This window comes from Lolium rigidum, chromosome 4 (assembly GCF_022539505.1).
Source record: "Lolium rigidum isolate FL_2022 chromosome 4, APGP_CSIRO_Lrig_0.1, whole genome shotgun sequence".
Lineage (NCBI taxonomy): Eukaryota > Viridiplantae > Streptophyta > Magnoliopsida > Poales > Poaceae > Lolium > Lolium rigidum.
The window spans coordinates 147,620,744-147,646,293 of record NC_061511.1 but is presented as its reverse complement, the minus strand read 5'-3'; the positions used below and the strand labels follow the sequence as shown (position 1 = coordinate 147,646,293).

Genomic DNA, 25,550 nt, shown 5'->3' with positions numbered 1-25,550 from the left:
TCGTTGCTTTGTGTAGCATGACACACGAGTGTGTCGTTTGTTTTGGTGCCAAAGGGGCTTGGTCACAGCCATGCCGGATGCCAGAGCAAGACGCACTTCTTTGGCAACAGGTTGAATTATCTGGAACTGGAAGGCTGGTGGACTGGTTGGTGATCGCCTGATTGGTACTCAGGCATCCCTGTCGTTGGCCTTTATATTATAAGATAAGAAGAAAGAAAATACGATTGCCGTGCACCGGATTGGACGTAGATGATTGAACAAAAATCTTTTGAATGGATGGACGTGGACGTTGCCCCCCGTGTTCTTTCTTTCTAAAAAAAAGAAGCGATGCCCAGCTCCCACGGAACAATATGGAGTTAATTGGTAGTAGTCAAAAGAATGCAAAGATTTTAATAGGTATAATTAAAACGAAGTTTTTCTTGAGAGTGAACGCCAAGTTAGCTTCTGATTGGTCTAGATTTTTGCGTGGGTTCCACTGCTGGAATATGTGTTCTTCATATACAGGTACAAAACAGCAGTACATACACGTGTGGGGTCCCTCTATCCTCTCCCCCGCCCCTTTGATCCCCATCCCCTCCATTCGGTTCCCCGTGCCCCCATGGCCTCCGTCACTGCCGGCTGGCCGCCGGCTGTCCACCGGCTGGCCGCCTCCATGACAGACCTCCATCACCGCCACGCCCGGCTCCACTCCGAGCTCCGCCCCGTCCACGACGCCACCTCGACGCCGCCCAGTCCACGAGGCCACCTCGATGCTGCCCCCGTCCTCGACGCCGCCCTGCCCCCGCCGCCGCCCCCGTCCCCGACGCCAGCTCGACGTCGCCATGTCCCTGACGCCGCCCAGTCGACGACGCCACGCGGAGTCAGCGCGGGACCGCCACCCTCCACCGCTCCCTCTCCGACGCCGAGTCCGCGCGCCTGACGGCCCCCTCTGACTCGACTCCCGCGTCGTGCGCGCCGTCGTGGAGCCCAACGGCGACGCGCGCCTCCTCGCCCTCGCGCTCGCCGAGAAGCTCGCCCCCAACTCGCCCAGATGCCACCTGGACGTCGCCCCGTCCCCTACGCTGGCCCGTCCCCGAGTTCGCCCAGGGGCCGGAGCACACCAGGACCACCGTTTAGCGGGAGCATGGCAACACCATCGTCCACGTCGGCCACGGCAAGAACACCATCACCGCCGCGCTCGCCATGGTGCTCGCTTTCGTCGGGGGCAGCGCCACCAAGAGCGGACCCGCTTCTGCCCCGACGGCGCCTCCGATGAAGGCGGTGAGTGCGGACTCACGCAGACGGTGGTGCCCGCCGTGGCGCGCCTCCATCCCGCACAGTTGGCCGTGCCTGAGCTCGACCCAGAATGGCGCCGGTGTGGCTCAACCCGAGATGGCCTCCCCTGCGCAGGCCCGCTTCAGTCGACCGTGTGGGACGCCGCCGCCCCGTCCGCCGCTCTGCTCGCGCGCATCCTGGGGAGGTGATGTGGAGGACGGAGGAGAGAGAGAGAGAAACATGATTGCTTTGGGGATCCGCCGGCTTGCTCCTCTCTCTCACCAGTGTGGACCACTCCCATGTATTGTATCCGTATCGGTTTGTCTCCAAAAAATCCTCAACTGTGTGGGGCCCGTTGCACACCTGGACCAATGGTAGCCCACTTTCGGCCAGGTTCACGTGCCCGCCGATTCAACTATGGATTTTCCGTTTTTCTTACTAATTAGTAGCGCGATTTTTGACTACGCATGAATGCCTAGTCAATCAGTTACCGGCGTGGTCGTTACTTCAAACCAAACACTTGATAGTCCAGTGGAAAAGCAAGCAGCAAGAGACATTCTTGCCGGAAACAATGGGGTCTCGCGCTCGCTTCGCCTCGCTCCTCTCGGCCTCCTTCCTCCTATTCCTCCTGCGCAGCGCCGAGCCGCTCGGGCTCCGGCAGCAGACACCGCTCGCCGGCGGCGAGCTGCTGGGCGTCGCCGGCAGGTACCTGACGCGGGAGGAGCGCTGGATGAACCAACGCCTCGACCACTTCTCCCCCACCGTAAGAAGACTCCTCTGTGTGTTTTTCATATGCTTTTACGCCCCTGGCGTAACCGAATCTTGCCTGCAGGACCACCGCCAATTCAAGCAGCGGTACTTCGAGTTCCTGGACTACCACGGCGCCGCCGCCACCGGCCCGGTGTTCCTGCGCATCTGCGGCGAGTCCTCCTGCGACGGCATCCCCAACGACTACTTGGCCGTGCTCGCCAAGAAGTTCGGCGCGGCGGTGGTGACGCCGGAGCACCGGTACTACGGCAAGAGCTCCCCGTTCCAGAGCCTCAGCACCGAGAACCTGAGGTTCCTCTCGTCCAAGCAGGCGCTCTTCGACCTGGCCGTCTTCCGCCAGTACTACCAGGTCAGCTCATGCGCTTAGAGAATACTATATTTATGGTCTGATTCTCTGTTCTGAATTGTAAAATCTTTTTTTGTTCTCTTAGGAAACATTGAATTCTCGGCACAACCGCAGCTCGGGATTTGAGAATCCATGGTTCGTCTTCGGAGTCTCCTACGCCGGGGCTCTCAGCGCCTGGTTCAGGCTCAAGTTCCCCCATTTGACATGCGGAAGCCTCGCCAGCTCCGGGGTGGTTCTTGCCGTGTACAACTTCACCGATTTTGACAAGCAGGTTTGTGCGCACTAGAATGGATGATGGGGGCTCATCAATCATGAGGCGTCATGTTTTTGTGGGATGAATTCAATTGAACCACTGCTGATGTACTAGCGTTGTGCTGTCTGGTCTATTTTAGGCTCAATTCAAGCTTTGTGTGTGGTCATTTTTACGCAGGTCGGGGAGTCGGCTGGCCCTGAATGCAAAGCTGCCCTTCAGGAAACAACTAGACTTGTCGACGAACAGCTTCGGTCGGATAGCCACTCGGTGAAGGCTTTGTTTGGAGCACAGACGGTAATCCCTTGTGTACATGACAATTGGCTGCCATTTTGAACCAAACTCTATCTTTTCAATGAAATGAGACGCAAAGGTCCTTTGTGTTTTCTCTAAAATTGACTGCCAATTTCATGTGATCAAATCAACCTGTGTTCAGTAAACCTCCAATCGGTTCGGTACTTCGGTGTTGATTTGATTTCTGTACATGCAGTTGAAAAATGATGGTGACTTCCTCTTCTTACTGGCAGATGCGGCAGCGACAACAGTATGAACTGTCAATCTGTAATGCTGTGTTACTGCCACGTTGAAATGTAATTTCGGGATTACTGAGACCTATCATATTTTGCAGTTCCAGTACGGGAACCCTGATGCCGTGTGCTCCCCGCTAACCAATACAAAGAAGAATGGGAAAGATTTGGTGGTAAATGACTGAATACATTCCCTCTGTAGTTACCTAACCATATATGAGCACATCTGGGTTGGTTAGTTTCTTAGGCATCTTGAAAATCTTTTTGGAAATGAGAGCAAATAAATAAAGTTGCATCTGTCTATTTCTTGCCTTTATACTTTAACTACACTAGGCCAATTCTTACAATCTAAAGAGACACTGACCAATGAGTGTAACATGACATCTTTGAAATGTCAAGTCCTCCTACAGTCCTATGTATGCAAAGGGAAAAGTACAATGACGTTAAGTGGGTATTATGGATGAGCCATGAGTGATTTTTGAGCCAGTGTTCCTTCCTCTTTGGAGATTTTTTTCCTATTAAATGTCAATCTAAAATGCAATAACATAATGATAACTAAGCACACGATTATCTGTTTCTTAAGATAGCCACGGTAATGCAATTAAATCTTTAAGTATTATGGCTTTTTCACAATTCAAATTTCATATCAAACTGGCATGTGACTGTTTCTAACTATCTATTTATCTTATTGTGACTATTCTCATTTCTTACCTGATTTACTGTTGGTATCTAGTAATTTTTGTAGATATATATGTGGATGCCTGAAATTCGATGTACTCGCTTTGCAGGAAACATATGCTCAGTTTGTGAGAGATTATTACATCAAAAAATTGGAAACAACAGTATCTTCATATGATCAGGAGTATTTGAAGGAAACGACTCCTGATGATTCTAGTAAGTTTAAGGGGGAATCAGATTTCCCCGAAGTTGAATGACCTATCTATCTTTTTTTCTAGTTGGCAAACCCCTAAGTTTCTCCTCCAGTTGATTCAAATGATGGCTCTAATCTTTTTATTTTGGCATAAATCAGAAAGCGTAGCACATTTAAGAGCTTCAAGTGAATCACCATGGCATCTCTTGTTTGTTATTCAGACATGGCTGGAATTTTAATTTACTATTATTTTGTAGGTTCTAGGCTTTGGTGGTTCCAAGTTTGTAGTGAGGTTGCCTATTTTCAAGTGGCACCAAAGAAAGATAGTGTTCGTTCTGCAAAGGTCAATACAAGGTACTCTACCATACTACTCTCTCACAGTGTGTACTGTTCTTTCATGTGCTATGTACTTTGTAAGAAGCTCTTATTATTTTTACTCTAAGAAGAGTTGCTTAACAGTATTTTGAACATTACAGTTCGCACCATAAATCCATAATATATGGAATTGAAACAGTACTATTACAGACTGTAGCTTATTCTTTAATACTCTCTTAATGCACAGCAGCGTATATCCTGGATACGCTTTGCAGCTATCTGTTGTGTGTTTTATAGTTCAGGTATATTATGTACCACTTATATTTATTTTGCTTTGTGTAACCCCAGGTACAATTTGGACCTGTGCAAAAATGTTTATGGGGAAGGCGTTTATCCAGACGTGTTTATGACCAACTTATATTATGGGGGTACAAGTATTGCTGGTTCGTCTCCATAACTTGCTTTTTATATGTTCACTTCACATCTTTTCCTTTGTTACTTAGTAAATCAAGTTATGTGCAACAGTTAGGGTATTTGTACTTCCAAAATGGAAAATCACCAGTCCAGTTGGCACCCTGATGGCCTGACCATGCCTAGTATTCATGTACCTACTGCATCAATTGCCCCTTTTGTGTACCGTGTTAACCAGTGCATTGCCTACACAGTGAACATGAGTCTACCGTTGTTGCTCTGCTTTATGGACTACGAATTTATGACTCCTGCACTTTCCCAGTTTTCCTGCTGATGATGCAATTTACTAGTCTTCTTCCTGATTTTGCATAACTGTGTGCAGCTTCTAAAATTGTGTTCACAAATGGCTCTCAAGATCCATGGCGTCATGCCTCCAAACAGAAATCATCTAAAGACAGTGAGCCTCCAACTTTTTACTGGACTGTTCATGTTTTCACATCTCATGAGTAGCCTTGCCATTTATGTACAAACTATACAATTATGGAATGATTTCCTTCGCCTTGGTTTGTACTAATCGAGGTAACACGACATGTGCAGTGCCATCTTACTTGATTAAATGTAGCAACTGCGGACATGGTACCGATTTGAGAGGATGTCCCCAGCTTCCTTTCAGGATCAAAGGTTAATTCAGTATGCCGTAGAACATTCTACTGCAATCATATATTGTGCATCATACTAATCTTCTTCAGGCTAATTCTGATATGCTTCACATTATCTTCACTAGGTGACTCTTCAAACTGCACGTCCCCGGAAGCTGTGGACACAGTAAGGAAGCAGATCACCAAGCACATCGACCTGTGGCTATCACAATGCCATGAACCAACAAGGTATTAGGATCTGGGATGCTTAGCCATCCAATGACACATGAGAGAACTGTGCAGTCATCATGAGCTGCCCTTTGCATTTTTATGAGTGAGGCTGGCCAGTCACCTTGTAAGTGGCAGCAGCCACCGTTATTTTCCGTGTCTTTGCTGCAAGGCCTTCGCTCAGACATGTTGCAACATGGTTATGAGCTCGGTCCCTACGTGCTGTGGCAAGCTACATTTTAAGTTTCTGACGCAGTCCAGTTCTTGCACCATCAGGCTTTGATCTATTGGTACTCTCTGCGTGCAGGGCATGGTGAGGCGACAGATGAGTTGACAGAGGAAGGAACAATTTCAAGTTCGCTATGTTCAAAAAAAGATGCAAGTTTGCGACATCGTTAAGCTGCAGACAGAGTCAATCATATGCGAACTTGACAGTATCCAGATGCGAGGGCGCGTAGGTTTGTCTGAATCATCACACAATTCACAAGGTGGAAGGTTGTTTGCGCTTGTACCATCAGCGGCTTGAGCTGAGACTCTGATGCACCAGCTATTTCTCTAATTATTACTTCGATGTTCCTCCTGTTACGTAATGGCTGTTTTTTTTTACCTTGCTTCTTAACAACTGTTAGTAGCACTCAGCGCTAGAACTCATGGGCTGATGGCCCCTCAAAAAGAAGAAAACGTTGTATATCAAATTTGTTCTAAATCACGCATCAACTACTGAAGTACCAGAATATGGTAGGAAAGGGGGTGTCTGAGGATTTAAGTAGTACGATTTTTTCCATTACGCGAGTTGTTTTGAAGTTGTTTGGTATCCATCATTTGGGCCTCGAATCCTGGAATTCATTTTGGAATTCCATAGGTGGGTTGTTTGGTTGCCACAGAATTGGACCGTTATTTCATTTAGGAAATCCAGCAAAATGACGCTATGGGTAAACACGATTCCGAGTTAAGATCTGTCATTTGCGTTTCTGTATGTAAGCCATTTACAAATTCAATATTAAATTCTGCTGTCATTTGCAATTCCTGTGGCAATCAAACAAGTGTCCATTTCTGGAATTACAATATAAATGAAATGAATATTCATTTCAAAATGCTACAAACGAAATGACCTGGCTTCCAAACGACTTCTAAGGGTTTTCTTTACTACATTCAAAAAGATTATTTTTCCTCTAATCAAGCCACTTGGCAATTCTTTTTCCTCGTGGTATAACTAAACGAATTTGTGTACTGTACAAGTTAAATCTATCATTGGCAGTCATGTGTTTTTCTTTTTGGCGTGCTTTTGAATTTTCTTCCTTTTCATGTTAGACGGTATGAGTTTGCCCGACACGAGGAGCTTTATCGGGGATTTTCTAATCGTAGTATGACCTTTTCAAAGAAAATACGAATAAAAAAGGCGCAGTAGTGTCAATTGACATCTCTCTTTTTTTTGAACAGGGAAATGTCCCAAATGACTGAGAGGATGCATTATTAACCATGGGTGGAGTAACATATTCAGAATAAGACCTCAAAGATAAAGAAAATTACAAACAAGTCCTGGCAATTTGCATAAAGAATCTTAGATCTAAACTGTAGAACACTTGGGACGCAACGCTGAGAGCCCACCATGCCTAATCTTGAGGGCCTCTGGATTGGCACACCGGCCTGGAGGTTGAAGACCTTGCGTCGACAAATTGACACTAGCGACCAAGGAGGGAGCGGCTACCCTCGATCCAAATAGGTCGATAATGAGCAGGCCACCATATTTCACTCCCAACAGTAGCAACACTCAGAGCCACCTCCCCACCAACTTCCAGATTTTCAAAACGCGACGTTGGTTCGCTTCTTCCCTCGCCTCCACGATCGACCAGAAGAAGCCTCACGGCATCACACCAAGAGATCTGCAATCATCACACAATTCATAAGGTAGAAGGTTGTTTGTGTTTCATCTAGGCATGGCCAACCGCATCTGGTCTAACTCCATCTCCACCGAGCTTCATCTAGGCATGGCCAACCGTAGCCCCGCCGAGGACATCATCACTTGGGACGCAACACCGAGAGCCCATCATGCCTGATCTTGAGGGCCTCTGAACAGGCGCACCGGCCTAGAGGTCAAAGACCTTGCGCCGACAAACTGACACCAATGACCATGGAGGGAGCGGCTGATCTTCAGCAAAATAGGCCGATGATAAACACGCCATCGAGATTTCACTCCCAAGAGTAGCAACACTCGGGCCACATCCCCGCAAGCTTCCAGATTTGCAGAACGTGGCACTAGTCCGCTTCTGTAATATCCCAGGTTTAGAGGCAACAAAATGAGATAACACCAAAGTGTGCATTGCATTCATGCATAGAAAATCCGGGGAATTTTCGCGCTTCCAAATAAAACTTACCACAGTAACTGAAGTTTCACTTGACTTGCTGGAATTGAAGTAGATCATCAAGTCAAGCGCTATAAACTTCACTGTGATCTTTACTAAACCCTTATTTTGGGTAGACATAATTTGATCCATAGGTTGGATCAAAAAGGAACTAGAACTATGACACAACACTTAAAAGTAGCAACTACCTTTGTGTGTAATTTAATTCACTTATAAATAAGTTAAACCACAGGGTCTAAAGTGCATAAAAGCCACACATTCTCATTTAAATCATAACTTATTAAGTATATGGAATATCATAAAACTAAATCCATTTACATTACGAATTATAGTTCAAACTATTTGAATAAAATTAACTATGAGTACTTTGAAACTCTTATGATCATGCCTTGGTGAAATCAAACAAAAAGTATCCAAATTTGAGGAATAACCTTCAACTTCCACCTTTTCACCAATATTATAATATAAATCCAATCAAATATAATATAGTGACTCATCAACAATAATAAAACCATCCACAAGATATTTAGTAGCAAATGCCACTTGGCTATCCAAAAATAAATCATATGAGAGGATAATGATCTTGCCACATGGGATGAAAATATCTTCATGACTTGCTTTCCAAGCTTTGCCACCTCATGCTCAAAGGATTGCTATGGATGAGAGCATGACAACCAAGCACCTTATTCATCAAACCAACACAAGAGTCACCATCTATGTGTCATGATACTAGAGCTTGCCCAAGCCTATAAATAGAGCCACAACCTCCATCCATTTGCTCATCAAGTACCATGATACATGGGAACAAACACATAGAGCCACTCCATGTGAATTAGCTAGGATCAAGATGAAGAAGCTAGGAGGTGGAGGCATACCACAAGATGCAGGTTTATCAAATTTCATGAAGAACAAGCTACAGAAGATACCAAGGTAGAATTCCTAGGCAAACCATATATTTAAAGGATCATATCATCATCTCTTAAGTAGGACCTTAGGATATTCCAAGACACTGAGAAGTGCGAGAAGTTATAATACTAACCATAGTCATGTTCATACAAGAATATTAGGAAAGTACTAATCCTAGTTGTTCAAGTCAATATTTGATCTTGGAGGTGAGAACCCTATTCCAATATCAATACCTTAGGAAACCAATTCCATAATCATCACAACTTGGTATTAATTATAAACCCTAAGAATCTAGGATGAGTGTGATGAGAGGAATATTAAAGAGGGATTAGTGAGGAATGAGTGAATCTTGTCTAATGCATGATCATATCTTGTAGACCTAGATGATAAGTTAAACCATATGATTACTAGATCTCATCTATCACATAAAATAATAAGTATATCACTAGTAGTTAACCCCAGACCAATCCTCATGCCTTGTGTGGAGGAGTAACTCTAGCTAGCCAATAAAACATAATCAAAGCTTATGCTTATACCCAGTTCTAGCTTGTGTATTACATGGGTAATCCCAAATAAAACCCTAGACCACATTTGAATCCAAGTATCACTTTGGATTATAAGTAGAATCCTACCATACCTCATGCCTATTTAATACTTCAATTAGTGAAGTATTCCCAAAACCATAAACTTTGTCATATGGAACCAATCTACATAAAATGATATGCCATAACTTGTGTATGATGTGCCACAAGTATAAACCAAGCCATATATACCTAAGCTTAAGTGTTATTTAAGTGAGTAGAGTGAACCAATATCCAATCCTATTTTCAATTCAAAGGAACTTGATTAGTTAACCAAGTAAGATAATGTTTTATAAAATAGAATTACCTTAGTATACAAGTGAATTAACCATAATGAGCTTAGGATCTATTTTAAATAATTCCAGTAGTAGTTTGCTAAGCAAGATTATTTAACATAGAGTGAATCCAACCATCTTCTTAAACCCTAAGAAATAATCCTTCACATAAAATGATGAATTCATCTCATTCTCAACACCATTTAATTTAAACTCTAGCCATAATATTACAATATATGGGAACAATTAATATTGTTAAGTAATAACAAAACCTAATAACATGTCTACCATACACTGGTTCTAAAATTCAAATCATTCAAAATAGGTTGATTTCCAAATTTAAAGAGTTGAGATAAATACCTAAACCATTTCTATTTAATTCAAGTCTCACAAGATCTCAATTGAATCCTAACCAAACTATTTGTTAAAATAATAAAACCATGCAGTAAGCATGATTATCAAATTATCTTGATATTCAAATAATTTAGGACCTGCAAAATAAGACAGAGTTCAAATTTGAAATCAAATAGTAAATTCAAACCAGAAAATAAAAAAAAACAGGAAATTTAAAAAGGAAAAAGAGAGGGAAAGCTTTATCTGTCCACCAAAGCAGGCCGCAGCAGCCCAAGCCAGCACCAGAGCAGCCCAGCATCGGAGCCCAACGACCAAGCCCACCAGTAGCCCAGCCCAAGACCATCGTACCCCTTCGTCCGAAATATTAGCGAGAGGGGGAGTTCATCCTCATCCTCTTCCTCTCACCTGCGCTCGACAGCGCGATGCTTCCCTCGCTGCTGTCGATCTCTCCTTGAGCGGCCGCGTGACGAGCCGCGTTCCTGCGGTCTATAAATACCCTGGGGAGAACCCTAGATCTCAATTTCTTCTTTTCCTCTCCGATTTGCTTCTCAGACCGAAACCCTAGCTCGCCGGCCAACTCGTCTCGTCGTTGATAGGGGCACTCCCGAGCCATGTCGTGGTCACCATCGTCTTCCCCGACCCCGACTTGCTCAGCCTACGCAAGGAATCGAGCCGCAGACCCCTGGAGCGTCTTCACCGAGCCATCTTCTCCGACGCCGGCCACTGTCCTCGCCGTCGATTCGGACCACCTTAAGCCTCACCATCAAGCCCTCGGTGCTCCTGGTGAGCTACTCGTTCCGCTGGTGCCTTTGGCCCGCTCAATTACGCATCATAGCTCCTCCGCACCGTGAGCCTGTGAGCACCGCCGCAGCATCTCGCCGCCGGCCTAGCTCCGATGACCAATAACTAGCGGCGCCGTCACTGCCTGCTTTGCCTTCGCATGCTGGTTAGAATGAAACAACTTGCCCATCCTCTCGAGCCCGGGAGCGTCGCCACCGTGGTCGACTGACTCGCCGGAGATGAGCTCCCGCGCTATTTTTCGATTTTGACTTGGTCAGCCTTGCGTGGCTGCCACGCTGGACTCGACCCCACGGGTCAGTCTCTGTAGCTAGGGTGCGAACCGGTACGTTTAGTGTTTTTTGAGTTATTTCAAATTCCAGAAAATCACTGAAACTTTGTAAAATCATACAAAATTCATTTCAATTCAGAAAAATATAAACAATATATCAAAATGCTCACAAAAATAAACTCTATTCAAATAAAATATAAAACAAAAATGTGTGTCAAAATAAAAATTCACTTATTTTTAACCTTATTAATTATGCTATTTCAATTATTTGAAATACAAATTGAATTCAATAAATAGTTAAGTTTGAAAAATTAAATTTTAACTATTCAGTAACTAACTAAAATGTTAAGATTCATTTTATTTACCATATTTGCATTAACTGAATTATTAGTGGTAATGCATAAACCCTACTTTGCAAATTACTATTTTCTATTTTCTTTAAATAGTAATAACTCAAGAAAATATTATAAGTCAATATTATTTTGGTAAATCAAAACTTATTTACTTAAACATCTTTAGTTAACAAGTTAATTATTTTAAACCCTAATAACAATTATTAAACCCCGATTCTTAATTAAACCAAAATAGGAGTACTCTAATTATTAAATCTTGTGAAGAGTAATAAAATGTCAAACCATTCCTAATTTTGATTCAAAGTAATTAGTTACCACACCTATATGTCCAACCATCCTTTTTAGGAGTTGTACCATGATTTAGAAACCCTAGTTTCAAATTGAGTAAGACCTGGATCCCATTATTTCATGTGATCATTCCACCTTAGAACCAACTCTAAAACCCTGGATATGTGTCACATATGATCATGGGAGATTTACTTGACATATAGAATCCTAATTATCAACAATTGAATACATGCTTAGAATCCACTAGCATAAAACCAAGTCGCATGAGATTATCATTTCATGTTCCTATTTAAAACCTATATGATCCACTAATGTCACCTAGGTAGAAACCCTAACTTGTTAATTGAATTAGTACCATTGATCACCACTCCTATATACCATACCATTAAGATCAAACTCAATCATTAAACCCTAGTAAAACCATAATGATAAACCCTAGTATCAACTTTGTGTAGCAAATCACATCACATGTTCCTATCCAACTAAACCTTAGGAAATGATAAACCACTTAGCTTAGAAACTATTAGAGATTATTTGGTAAAGCAAATGTAAAGCCATAGTAAACCTAATAGCAAACCTATGGAACCATCTTAATAACCATCCTTTGATATGATGTATATGGGAAACTATGGTGATAACCCTACCAATACTTGCTACATATATAAAACCATTATACTTAAAGAACCTAACTAGTTCTTATTAGAGGACTAAATGAATTCCATAGTAAACCCTAGAAATCCATAGCTCCTATGTATAGTAGTTCTTGTTCTTATTTAACCTGTTCTTCAAAAGTTATTCTTTTGAAGTACAAATGTCAATCAAACCTTAGAAGCTTAATCCTTCTTTGAAATACTCATTAAATCTTAATCAACATGTTCTTCAAAAGTTATTCTTTTGAAGTATAGTATAAGTAATCATCAACCATGTTATGTAGAACTTAAAATAGACAATTGTTCTTTATATATTATTCCACCACTATTCTTTATGTATATGATTGTTATGATGTCTTATATCACTTGATTATAATGATAATATAACCAAACCCTAATAAGAACCTTGTTTGAGAACCATTCTAAAAGTGCAACCAACCCTAAAGAAATCTTTACAACTCATACATCCTAAATCATCGAGGTTAGGTTACGCTCGGGACGATTGCATCTCATACTATGCATTATAGCATTTTTGCCAGTTCTTTAAACATTGTCCTTACCGGACGATGATGGTATTTCAGCATTTGGAGTTCTCACGTATCGAAGCTTTTGCCCGCATAATCTTGCAGTCAAGAAAGGCAAGTTCATCGCTTGCTCATGTCATTTGATTATTTGTATCAAACTATATGCAAAGTACTATACTTATCACTCATGCATTGAAAAGCAAAGTATTATTTTACAATTATGAATATGACTATGTGGTGGGCAATGGAACCATGGTATGTGTTGATATGGTGGAGGTTCCATTGCATGGGTTTATATCACCCTAAGATTAATTACCAATGCCGTCCAGTGATTCTAGCGCAGTACAAACCGCGTTGACCATGAGATCTATAATGGCTCTGGGGAAGCCAGACGTATCTTTTCCCTTCTGCACGCCAACGGATCTGTAGAGCCGATGGGGTGTTGGAGGCACCGCCGCAATAGGTTGGGGTATCCTTTTAAATCCCCATCCATTAGTGATGATAAGCTCTACGATATATGAAGGATTGTCCGGAGTACACCGTGAGTAAAGCCGTATTATCGGGAGAAGTCTACTGGGGGTGTACGGTTGGACAAAAGGGTGGGTTTGCAGTCGCGGAGAAGGCGGTGTGGGCTTGGATCTTATACCTGACCTCACACCAAAGGAAGTGTGGACAAGCTCATGACTTGGTTGGCAACAAGGTTAAGTTCTCTTATGGGAAAAGTAACGCACCTCTGCACAGTGTATTGAATTGTGACTGTCACTCCTCGTTCCGGGAAGGGAACTGCGAACGCGGCGAGGAAAGGAACTCCATGAAGTTCTAGTCAACTCCGTGAAGACTGACGGGCATAGTTTTCAGAATAAAATAAACCTTTTAAAGAAATGTTTATGAAAACTTGCATTGGCCTATGACTTTCTGGTCTATGGCTGTAGCTAGTGCATAATACACCTATTTCCTAATATGAACTTGCTGAGTACGCTCGTACTCATTCTATCCCATTTGAACCCCTTCTTAGATGGAAGCATCGAAGGAGAAACTACCGTGGAACTCGAAGACAAAGGAGTCAACTGCAACCAGATGAAGAATCCAATCAAAGAAGTCAATGGAGTCAACTTCTGCATCAGCTAAAAGTGGAAACCTAGACTAGTAATAGAAGGGAACCTTTCCCTAATCCTAGCACCTAAGTATCTAGAATTCTATAGCAAGCCAAGTAGCTCATAATCTTGAGTTAGCAATAGGATAGACTACGAGTCGTTCTTCTGGAGCTTTATTTGAAGTTTTACCTCACTGTAAAGTAGGAGGTTGTGTTGATCTTATGTAAACAGTTCGTGTGTACTTCTATAGACATACCTTGGACTCGCATATGTTTCTGTTGTACCACTCGAGAGATGTAATATGAGTGGAACGGTGTTTCACTTGTGTTATGTCAACGACTTGTGTACTACACCATGCAGTGGTACGCTGGGTCATCACAGCTGGTATCAGAGCAAATGCTTTGACCCTAGGATTAAAACCCTTTAAAGGAGACCTATAGGTTTGGTAGTGTCTATAGGAAGTGTATTAGCTAATTCAACTATGCTAAACCAATTATTCTTTTGACTTGAGATGGGTATTCACTTGAGAATAATCCTGACACACTTGAGTCAATCTTTCTTATCTGTCTTTCTTAAGTAAAGTTAGTTAGTTATCTTGCTTCATTCCAAATAATTAGAACACCATTGGAGCTTAAGATAATTGGTGGTGGTAGACCACAGTTGGTATACAATACATGGTAGTCCAAAGAGAGGATACAACCATAAGGAAGATATCCTATTGGAAGAAGTATACCAATGCAAGTTATAGTTCAGTAAGAGTCATTTAAAATGTCAAATGACTGATATTAAGTAATGTAGATAAGTAATATGAGGGAGTATATACCTATGATGAGTCAATCATAGGAGGTAAGGAAGAGTGATATGAGCATATAAGTCTACTTTTCATGGTAGAGTTGGTAATCATATATGATTCACTTGAGAATCATGATGTGAGGAAGTAGAACATCATAAGAAAGTTAACAGAAGTATGACGAGGAGTGGGATTTAAGGAATAGTTCGAAAGCTTAGGCCTTAAAATCCTAATAACTGTGCCAAGTATGCTAGAACCATAGTCCTTAATTTAAAGAAGGCTTATTTAGAGCATATCACATAGAGAAATCCTAGAGTTATAGGTGGTATATTCTAAACAATCATGTGTTTAGAGTAGACATGTTAGAACTAATTGTGTTATAGGAAGTAGTCCTCGATAGCACATATATATGGTATACTATTCTGTTAGTACTTCCAAAGAAAACTAGGTTAACTTCAACTATCCCAGGTCATTTTGTTTCAAGTTTGTCTCATTGCAAATGTGCAATTAAGATAAATGTTGAGACAAATAGTAGAAATTCACGTATTTGTGCTAAGTATCACAACCTAAACCTATCTTATGTGGTGTTATATACTACACATCTGATCCTGATGTTTAGGGATGTCTTACCCAATTACTACCTTCAGGCATATCAGGATGTGTATTATGAACACAAAGCTGAATCTTCTTGGATTTTATTGGACTTTCATTGATTGACTAGATCCATACATGAAGTTTGACTTTGATATGCAAATGCATGTTGCGATATCAAGCTCTTACTTGATGTTATAGGTCTAGAGGGTAAAGGTATTCGGGTGAGGAAGTGACGAATTCTGGAGATTTTGAAGAAAAGATGAAGGTTCACTAGATGAAGAAAGTCAAATTGTGGGAAGCAACCACAATACTCTAAAGGAAAGACCAAGCAAAACTCAATTTTATCCTTAATCAAGGAGTATTTCAACATGGAAGTACCATAAAAGTGAGAAAAATAGTGAATATGGAGTAGTAGAAGTGGAGCCGTATTCATTATGGAAGAAGGGAATGCAAGCGAAGTCACTTACAATACTATTTTCATAGTGTCAACAAGTGGTTTCTTGCAAAACAAACCCTGGAAGAAGGAAAATAGACAAGTGAAGTCGTAGCTGGTATAATAAGACCGCAGCTGATATAGGATAACCATGAAGAGAAAGAATGTTAAGTGAGGTATATCTTAACTAAAGCTATGTAAGTAGCCACAACTGGTAGGTAGATATTGACAACCACAACATAGCCACAACTCGGTATCCAATAAGCTACATCCGGTACTAGGTAGTCCGCAATTGGTACCGGATAGCCACAACTCGAACATTTCTTTACCTAAAAGAAAGGGGGATTCCGCAGCTAGTATTTCACAGCTGGTATCTCGTAGCTGGTAATTTTTTTATTGGAGGATTCATAATGGATACCCACAACTGTGTGGATACACCGCAAATAATTCTTCGTGAGACTCTAGAAAAGTACAAACCTAAGCTAGACCAAGACTAATCTTCTAACCTTGGAGTTTAATGATTAGAAGAAAGGAATATTAAAGATCATTAGTAAACTCCAAGGGGGAGAGGAAGGCTGAAGGAGAAGTATTAAGATATTATTTGGAGTATGAAAGACGAAGAAAAAGGTCTGAACTGAGAGGAAGTCCAATCTTATTTTTATAAGGTTGTTGGGATGTATCCATACCAAAGTATTCTCAGGAGGATGTCAGACCAGAAGCCGAGGTTCATATCCCGAAGAAGTAAGGGTTAGACCCTCACTTGAGTGGGTAATTACTAATTACTCAGAAGTAAAAGAGCTCAAGTAAGTCTAAGCTAATGAAGTTGGAGGAAGTAGATGTCGGAGGACAATCGAAGCCTAAGAAGACAAAAGATTGAAGGAGTTTGACCATACCAACACTAATGATTATTAGAAAGATTCCTTTCATGGAACCTGAATAAACCAAAAGGAAGATAACTAGTATGAACTAGAAGCCATGATTGGATGGACTAAATGAGTCTAATCCATTCGTAGGACTAAACAACCAGGACCATGCCTATTATAAATACCTTACGAAGTACCATTACATTCGTTATAGTAGTAAGGGAAAAACAATACCTTACTTTAAACAAATCCTTTATACTTAAGGTTTGGTCATCGCAGCTGGACTACCACAGCTGGTAGAACCAAGTTTTGGGTACCCAGATAGGAAGCCATTATCACAACTATTAGTAAAGTCCATTAGCACCATAAGATGTCCTAATTCAAGGATCCTTGGATAGCAAGACTATAAGCTTAGAATGTTGGAAGGAAACGTGGCGTTTGAAAGTATCAATGCCAGACATCAGAAGACTTCCGGAAGGATCTGGACAAGTGATATATCCAATTATATCTAATTAGATCACCATGGCGTTTGAAAGGATTGTGATCTGTTCAAGTCCGTTCCACATTCCGAAACATGAGAGCGTTCGAACTTCGGGACGAAGTTCAGTTTAAGGGGGAGTGGCTGTAATATCCCAGGTTTAGAGGCAACAAAATGAGATAACACCAAAGTGTGCATTGCATTCATGCATAGAAAATCCGGAGAATTTTCGCGCTTCCAAATAAAACTTACCACAGTAACTGAAGTTTCACTTGAGTTGCTGGAATTGAAGTAGATCATCAAGTCAAGCGCTATAAACTTCACTGTGATATTTACTAAACCCTTATTTTGGGTAGACATAATTTGATCCATAGGTTGGATCAAAAAGGAACTAGAACTATTACACAACACTTAAAAGTAGCAACTACCTTTGTGTGTAATTTAATTCACTTATAAATAAGTTAAACCACAGGGTGATTGCGTGTAGACACACGTCCGTTGGGAACCCCAAGAGGAAGGTGTGATGCGTACAGCGGCAAGTTTTCCCTCAGAAAGAAACCAAGGTTTATCGAACCAGGAGGAGCCAAGAAGCACGTTGAAGGTTGATGGCAGCGGGATGTAGTGCGGCGCAACACCAGGGATTCCGGCGCCAACGTGGAACCTGCACAACACAACCAAAGTACTTTGCCCCAACGAAACAGATGAGGTTGTCAATCTCATCGGCTTGCTGTAACAAAGGATTAGATGTATAGTGTGGATGATGATTGTTTGCAGAAAACAAGTAGAACAAGTATTGCAGTAGATTGTATTCGATGTAAAGAATAGGACCGGGGTCCACAGTTCACTAGAGGTGTCTCTCCCATAAGATAAATAGCATGTTGGGTGAACAAATTACAGTCGGGCAATTGACAAATAGAGAGGGCATGACCATGCACATACATGATATGATGAGTATAGTGAGATTTAATTGGGCATTACGACAAAGTACATAGACCGCTATCCAAGCATGCATCTATGCCTAAAAAGTCCACCTTCGGGTTATCATCCGAACCCCTTCCAAGTATTAAGTTGCAAACAACGAGACAATTGCATTAAGTATGGTGCGTAATGTAATCAATAACTACATCCTTATACATAGCATCAATGTTTTATCCCTAGTGGCAACAAGCACATCCACAACCTTAGAACTTTCTCATCACTCGTCCCGCATTTAATGGAGGCATGAACCCACTATCGAGCATAAATACTCCCTCTTGGAGTTAAGAGCAAAAACTTGGCCAGAGCCTCTACTAATAACGGAGAGCATGCAAGATCATAAACAACACATAGGTAATAGATTGATAATCAACATAACATAGTATTCTCTATCCATCGGATCCCGACAAACACAACATATAGCATTACGAGATAGATGATCTTGATCATGTTAGGCAGCTCACAAGATCCAACAATGAAGCACATGAGGAGAAGACAACCATCTAGCTACTGGTATGGACCCATAGTCCAGGGGTGAACTACTCACTCATCACTCCGGAGGCGACCATGGCGGTGAAGAGTCCTACGGGAGATGATTCCCCTCTCCGGCGAGGTGCCGGAGGCGATCTCCGAATCCCCGAGATGGGATTGGCGGCGGCGGCGTCTCGATAAGGTTTTCCGTATCGTGGCTCTCGGTGCGGGGGTTTCGTCACGGAGGCTTTAAGTAGGCGGAAGGGCAGGTCAAAGGGCGTCACGAGGGGCCCACACCACAGGCCGGCGCGGCCAGGGCCTGGGCCGCGCCGCCCTGGTGTCTGGCCACCTCGTGGCCCCACTTCGTCTATCCCTCGGTTTTCTTGAAGCTTCGTGCAAAAATAGGACCCTGGGCGTTGATTTCGTCCAATTCCTAGAATATTTCCTTACTAGGATTTCTGAAACCAAAAACAGCAGAAAACAAGAATCGGCTCTTCGGCATCTCGTTAATAGGTTAGTGCCGGAAAATTCATAAATACGACATATAATGTGTATAAAACATGTAGATATCATCAATAATGTGGCATGGAACACAAGAAATTATCGATACGTCGGAGACGTATCAGCATCCCCAAGCTTAGTTCCTGCTCGTCCCGAGCAGGTAAACGATAACAAAGATAATTTCCGGAGTGACATGCCATCATAACCTTGATCATACTATTGTAAGCATATGTAATGAATGCAGCGATCAAAACAATGGTAATGACATGAGTAAACAAATGAATCATAAAGCAAAGACTTTTCATGAATAGTACTTCAAGACAAGCATCAATAAGTCTTGCATAAGAGTTAACTCATAAAGCAATAAATCAAAGTAAAGGTATTGAAGCAACACAAAAGAAGATCAAGTTTCAGCGGTTGCTTTCAACTTGTAACATGTATATCTCATGGATATTGTCAATGTAAAGTAATATAACAAGTGCAATATGCAAGTATGTAGGAATAAATGCACAGTTCACACAAGTGTTTGCTTCTTGAGGTGGAGAGAAATAGGTGAACTAACTCAACATAAAAGTAAAAGAATGGTCCTTCAAAGAGGAAAGCATCGATTGCTATATTTGTACTAGAGCTTTGGTTTTGAAAACATGAAACAATTTTGTCAACGGTAGTAATAAAGCATATGTATCATGTAAATTATATCTTACAAGTTGCAAGCCTCATGCATAGTATACTAATAGTGCCCGCACCTTGTCCTAATTAGCTTGGATCACCAGGATTATCATCGCAATACACATGTTTTAACCAAGTGTCACAAAGGGGTACCTCTATGCCGCTCGTACAAAGGTCTAAGGAGAAAGCTCGCATTTGGATTTCTCGCTTTTGATTATTCTCAACTTAGACATCCATACCGGGACAACATAGACAACAGATAATGGACTCCTCTTTTATGCATAAGCATGTAGCAACAATTAATGTTCTCATATGAGATTGAGGATATATGTCCAAAACTGAAACTTCCACCATGGATCATGGCTTTAGTTAGCGGCCCAATGTTCTTCTCTAACATTATGCATGCTCTAACCATTAAATGAGCGGTAAATCTCCCTTACTTCGTGACAAGACGGACATGCATAGCAACTCACATGATATTCAACAAAGAGTAGTTGATGGCGTCCCCTGAAACATGGTTATCGCACAACGAGCAACTTAATAAGAGATAAAGTGCATAAGTACATATTCAATACCACAATAGTTTTTAAGGCTATTTTGTCCCATGAGCTATATATTGCAAAGGCGAATGATGGAAATTTTAAAGATAGCACTCAAGCAATTTACCTTGGAATGGCGGAGAAATACCATGTAGTAGGTAGGTATGGTGGACACAAATGGCATAGTGGTTGGCTCAAGGATTTTGGATGCATGAGAAGTATTCCCTCTCGATACAAGGTTTAGGCTAGCAAGGTTATTTGAAACAAACACAAGGATGAACTGGTGCAGCAAAACTCACATAAAATACATATTGTAAACATTATAAGACTCTACACCGTCTTCCTTGTTGTTCAAAACTCAATACTAGAATTATCTAGACTTTAGAGAGACCAAATATGCAAACCAAATTTAGCAAGCTCTAGGTGTTTCTTCATTAATAGGTGCAAAGTATATGATGCAAGAGCTTAAACATGAGCAAAACAATTGCCAAGTATCAAATTATTCAAGACAGTTTAGAATTACTACATGTAGCATTTCCCGATTCCAACCATATAACAATTTAACGAAGAAGATTCAACCTTCGCCATGAATACTATGAGTAAAGCCTAAGGACATATTTGTCCATATGCAACAGCGGAGCGTGTCTCTCTCCCACACAATGAATGCTAGGATCCATTTTATTCAAACAAAAACAAAAAACAAATCGACGCTCCAAGCAAAGTACATAAGATGTGATGGAATAAAAATATAGTTTCAGGGGAGGAACCTGATAATGTTGTCGATGAAGAAGGAGATGCCTTGGGCATCCCCAAGCTTAGACGCTTGAGTCTTCTTAAAATATGCAGGGGTGAACCACCGGGTCATCCCCAAGCTTAGAGCTTTCACTCTCCTTGATCATATTGCATCATTTCCCTCTCTTGATCCTTGAAAACTTCCTCCACACCAAACTCGAAACAAATCATTAGAGGGTTAGTGCACAATAAAAATTTATATGTTCAGAGGTGACATAATCATTCTTAACACTTCTGGACATTGCATAAAGCTACTGGACATTAATGGATCAAAGAAATTCATCCAACATAGCAAAAGAGGCAATGTGAAATAAAAGGCAGAATCTGTCAAAACAGAACAGTTCGTAAAGACGAATTTTAAAATGGCACCAGACTTGCTCAAATGAAAATGCCCAAATTTAATGAAAGTTGCATACATATCTGAGGATCACGCACATAAATTGGCATATTTTTCTGAGCTACCTACAGAGAGGCAGGTCGAAATTCGTGACGACGAAAGAAATCATATTGCTTGCGCAGTAATCCAAATCTAGTATGAACCTTACTATCAAAGACTTTACTTGGCACAACAATGCACAAAACTAAGATAAGGAGAGGTTGCTACAGTAGTAAACAACTTCCAAGACTCAAATATAAAATAAAAGTACTGTAGTAAAAACATGGGTTGTCTCCCATAAGCGCTTTTCTTTAATGCCTTTCAGCTAGGCGCAGAAAGTGTGTATCAAGTATTATCAAGAGACGAAGTATCAACATCATAACTTGTTCTAATAATAGAATCAAAAGTTAACTTCATTCTATTTCTAGGGAAGTGTTCCATACCTTTCTTGAGAGGAAATTGATATTTAATATTACCTTCCTTCATATCAATGATAGCACCAACAGTTCGAAGAAAAGGTCTTCCCAATATAATGGGACAAGATGCATTGCATTCAATATCCAAGACAACAAAATCAACGGGGACAAGGTTATTGTTAACGGTAATGCGAACATTATCAACTCTCCCCAAAGGTTTCTTTATAGCATTATCAACAAGATTAACATCCAAATAACAATTTTTCAATGGTGGCAAGTCAAGCATATCATAAATTTTCTTAGGCATAACGGAAATACTTGCACCAAGATCACATAAAGCATTACAATCAAAGTCATTGCCTTCGTCTTAATGATGGGCTCCCAACCATCTTCTAACTTTCTACGAATAGAAGCTTCACGTTCTAGTTTCTCTTCTCTAGCTTTTATGAGAGCATTTGTAATATGTTTTGTGAAAGCCAAGTTTATAGCACTAGCATTAGGACTCTTAGCAAGTTTTTGCAAGAACTTTATAACTTCAGAGATGTGGCAATCATAAAAATCCAAACCATTATAATCTAAAGCAATGGGATCATCATCCCCAATGTTGGAAAAAATTTCAGCAGTTTTATCACAGGCAGTTTCAGCAGTTTTAGCAGTTTTTTGCAGTTTTGCAGGCTTTGCATTAGGAGTAGAAACATTGCCAACACCAATTATTTTACCATTGATAGTAGGAGGTGCAGCAACATGTGAGTCATTAACATTACTAGTGGTGGTAATAGTCCAAACTTTAGCTACCTTATTCTCTTTAGCTAGTTTTTCATTTTCTTCTCTTTCCCACCTAGCATGCAATTCAGCCATTAATCTTATATTCTCATTAATTCTAACTTGGATGGCATTTGCTGTAGTAACAATTTTATTTTCAATATCCTCAGTGTTTAGCAGCCATTTTATTAATTAAAGAAGATTGTGACGAGGACATGTATGAGATTCGGTTTTCAGCATTTGCAAGTTTAGTTTGCAACCCAGAAATCTCCATATTCAGATTTTCAAGTTGATTTCCTATTTTCTTCAACAAGGTAGATTGTTCATTCATGGTTTTAGTAAACAATTTGTTTTGCTCATATTGTGATTGCATAAAGCTCTTGGTGGATCTTTCAATTTCTAACATCTTTTCCTCATTAGGTGAAACATATCTACCATAAGAGTTACCATTAGCAGGATATGGCCTAGAATTATTGTAATTGTTATCTTTAATGAAATTTATATCAACATGTTCTTTTTGGGCAACCAATGAGGCTAACGGAACATTATTAGGATCAACATTAGTCCTACCATTCAAAAGCATAGACATAATAGCATCAATCTTATCACTCAAGGAAGAGGTTTCTTCGACAGAATTTACCTTCTTACCTTGTGGAGCTCTTTCCGTGTGCCATTCAGAGTAATTAATCATCATATTATCAACAAGCTTTGTTGCTTCACCAAGAGTGATAGACATAAAGGTACCTCCAGCAGCTGAATCCAATAGGTTCCGCGAAGAAAAGTTCAGTCCTGCATAAAAGGTTTGGATGATCATCCAAGTAGTCGATCCATGGGTTGGGCAATTTTTAACCAAGGATTTCATTCTTTCCCAAGCTTGTGCAACATGCTCATTATCCAATTGTTTAAAATTCATTATGCTACTTCTCAAAGATATAATTTTAGCAGGGGGATAATATCTACCAATAAAAGCATCCTTGCATTTAGTCCATGAATCAATACTATTCTTAGGCAGAGATAGCAACCAATCTTTAGCTCTTCCTCTTAAGGAGAAAGGAAACAATTTTAATTTTATAATGTCACCATCTACATCTTTATATTTTTGCATTTCACACAATTCAACAAAATTATTGAGATGGGCAGCAGCATCATCGGAACTAACACCAGAAAATTGCTCTCTCATAACAAGATTCAGTAAAGCAGGTTTAATTTCAAAGAATTCTGCTATAGTAGCAGGTGGAGCAATAGGTGTGCATAAGAAATCATTATTGTTTGTGGTTGTGAAGTCACACAACTTAGTATTTTCAGGAGTGGCCATTTTAGCAGTAGTAAATAAAGCAAACTAGATAAAGTAAATGCAATTAACTAATTTTTTTGTGTTTTTGATATAGAGTGCAAGACAGTAAATAAAGTAAAGCTAGCAACTAATTTTTTTTGTGTTTTGATATAATGCAGAAAAAAAAGTAGTAAATAAAATAAAGCAAGACAAAAACAAAGTAAAGAGATTGGATTGTGGAGACTCCCCTTGCAGCGTGTCTTGATCTCCCCGGCAACGGCGCCAGAAAAAATGCTTGATTGCGTGTAGACACACGTCCGTTGGGAACCCCAAGAGGAAGGTGTGATGCGTACAGCGGCAAGTTTTCCCTCAGAAAAGAAACCAAGGTTTATTGAACCAGGAGGAGCCAAGAAGCACGTTGAAGGTTGATGGCGGCGGGATGTAGTGCGGCGCAACACCGGGGATTCCGGCGCCAACGTGGAACCTGCACAACACAACCAAAGTACTTTGCCCCAACGAAACAGCTGAGGTTGTCAATCTCACCGGCTTGCTGTAACAAAGGATTAGATGTATAGTGTGGATGATGATTGTTTGCAGAAAACAGTAGAACAAGTATTGCTGTAGATTGTATTCGATGTAAAGAATAGGACCGGGGTCCACAGTTCACTAGAGGTGTCTCTCCCATAAGATAAATAGCATGTTGGGTGAACAAATTACAGTCGGGCAATTGACAAATAGAGAGGGCATGACCATGCACATACATGATATGATGAGTATAGTGAGATTTAATTGGGCATTACGACAAAGTACATAGACCGCTATCCAAGCATGCATCTATGCCTAAAAAGTCCACCTTCAGGTTATCATCCGAACCCCTTCCAAGTATTAAGTTGCAAACAACGAGACAATTGCATTAAGTATGGTGCGTAATGTAATCAATAACTACATCCTTAGACATAGCATCAATGTTTTATCCCTAGTGGCAACAAGACATCTACAACCTTAGAACTTTCTCGTCATCGTCCCAGATTTAATGGAGGCATGAACCCACTATCGAGCATAAATACTCCCTCTTGGAGTTAAGAGCAAAAACTTGGCTAGAGCCTCTACTAATAACGGAGAGCATGCAAGATCATAAACAACACATAGGTAATAGATTGATAATCAACATAACATAGTATTCTCTATCCATCGGATCCCGACAAACACAACATATAGCATTACAGATAGATGATCTTGATCATGTTAGGCAGCTCACAAGATCCAACAATGAAGCACATGAGGAGAAGACAACCATCTAGCTACTGCTATAGACCCATAGTCCAGGGGTGAACTACTCACTCATCACTCCGGAGGCGACCATGGCGGTGAAGAGTCCTCCGGGAGATGATTCCCCTCTCCGGCAGGGTGCCGGAGGCGATCTCCTGAATCCCTCGAGATGGGATTGGCGGCGGCGTCTCAGTAAGGTTTTCCGTATCGTGGCTCTCGGTACTGAGGGTTTCGTCACGGAGGCTTTAAGTAGGTGGAAGGGCAGGTCAAAGGGCGTCACGAGG

At 41.2% G+C, this 25,550-nt stretch overlaps 1 protein-coding gene across 1 annotated transcript; it reads left to right on the top strand.

Annotated features, from left to right (window-relative positions):
- The first annotated feature begins 1,693 nt into the window (after positions 1-1,693).
- On the top strand, positions 1,694-6,214 carry LOC124708552 (probable serine protease EDA2). The gene is made up of 13 exons (XM_047240232.1): positions 1,694-2,017; positions 2,087-2,371; positions 2,454-2,639; positions 2,799-2,915; positions 3,109-3,162; positions 3,247-3,318; positions 3,934-4,039; positions 4,274-4,370; positions 4,680-4,774; positions 5,125-5,199; positions 5,340-5,423; positions 5,527-5,629; positions 5,916-6,214. Exons 1-13 carry the CDS (start codon positions 1,826-1,828, stop codon positions 5,923-5,925), a joined length of 1,476 nt encoding a protein of 491 aa, XP_047096188.1. The 5' UTR covers positions 1,694-1,825; the 3' UTR covers positions 5,926-6,214.
- The last annotated feature ends 19,336 nt before the right edge of the window (positions 6,215-25,550 follow it).

Coding starts and splice junctions, on each gene's coding strand:
- LOC124708552 (XM_047240232.1), top strand. CDS start 1,826: ATGGGGTCTCGCGCTCGCTTCGCCTCGCTCCTCTCGGCCTCCTTCCTC. Junction 4,040..4,273: donor AACGACTCCTGATGATTCTA/GTAAGTTTAAGG, acceptor ATTATTTTGTAG/GTTCTAGGCTTTGGTGGTTC. Junction 4,371..4,679: donor TCTGCAAAGGTCAATACAAG/GTACTCTACCAT, acceptor GTGTAACCCCAG/GTACAATTTGGACCTGTGCA.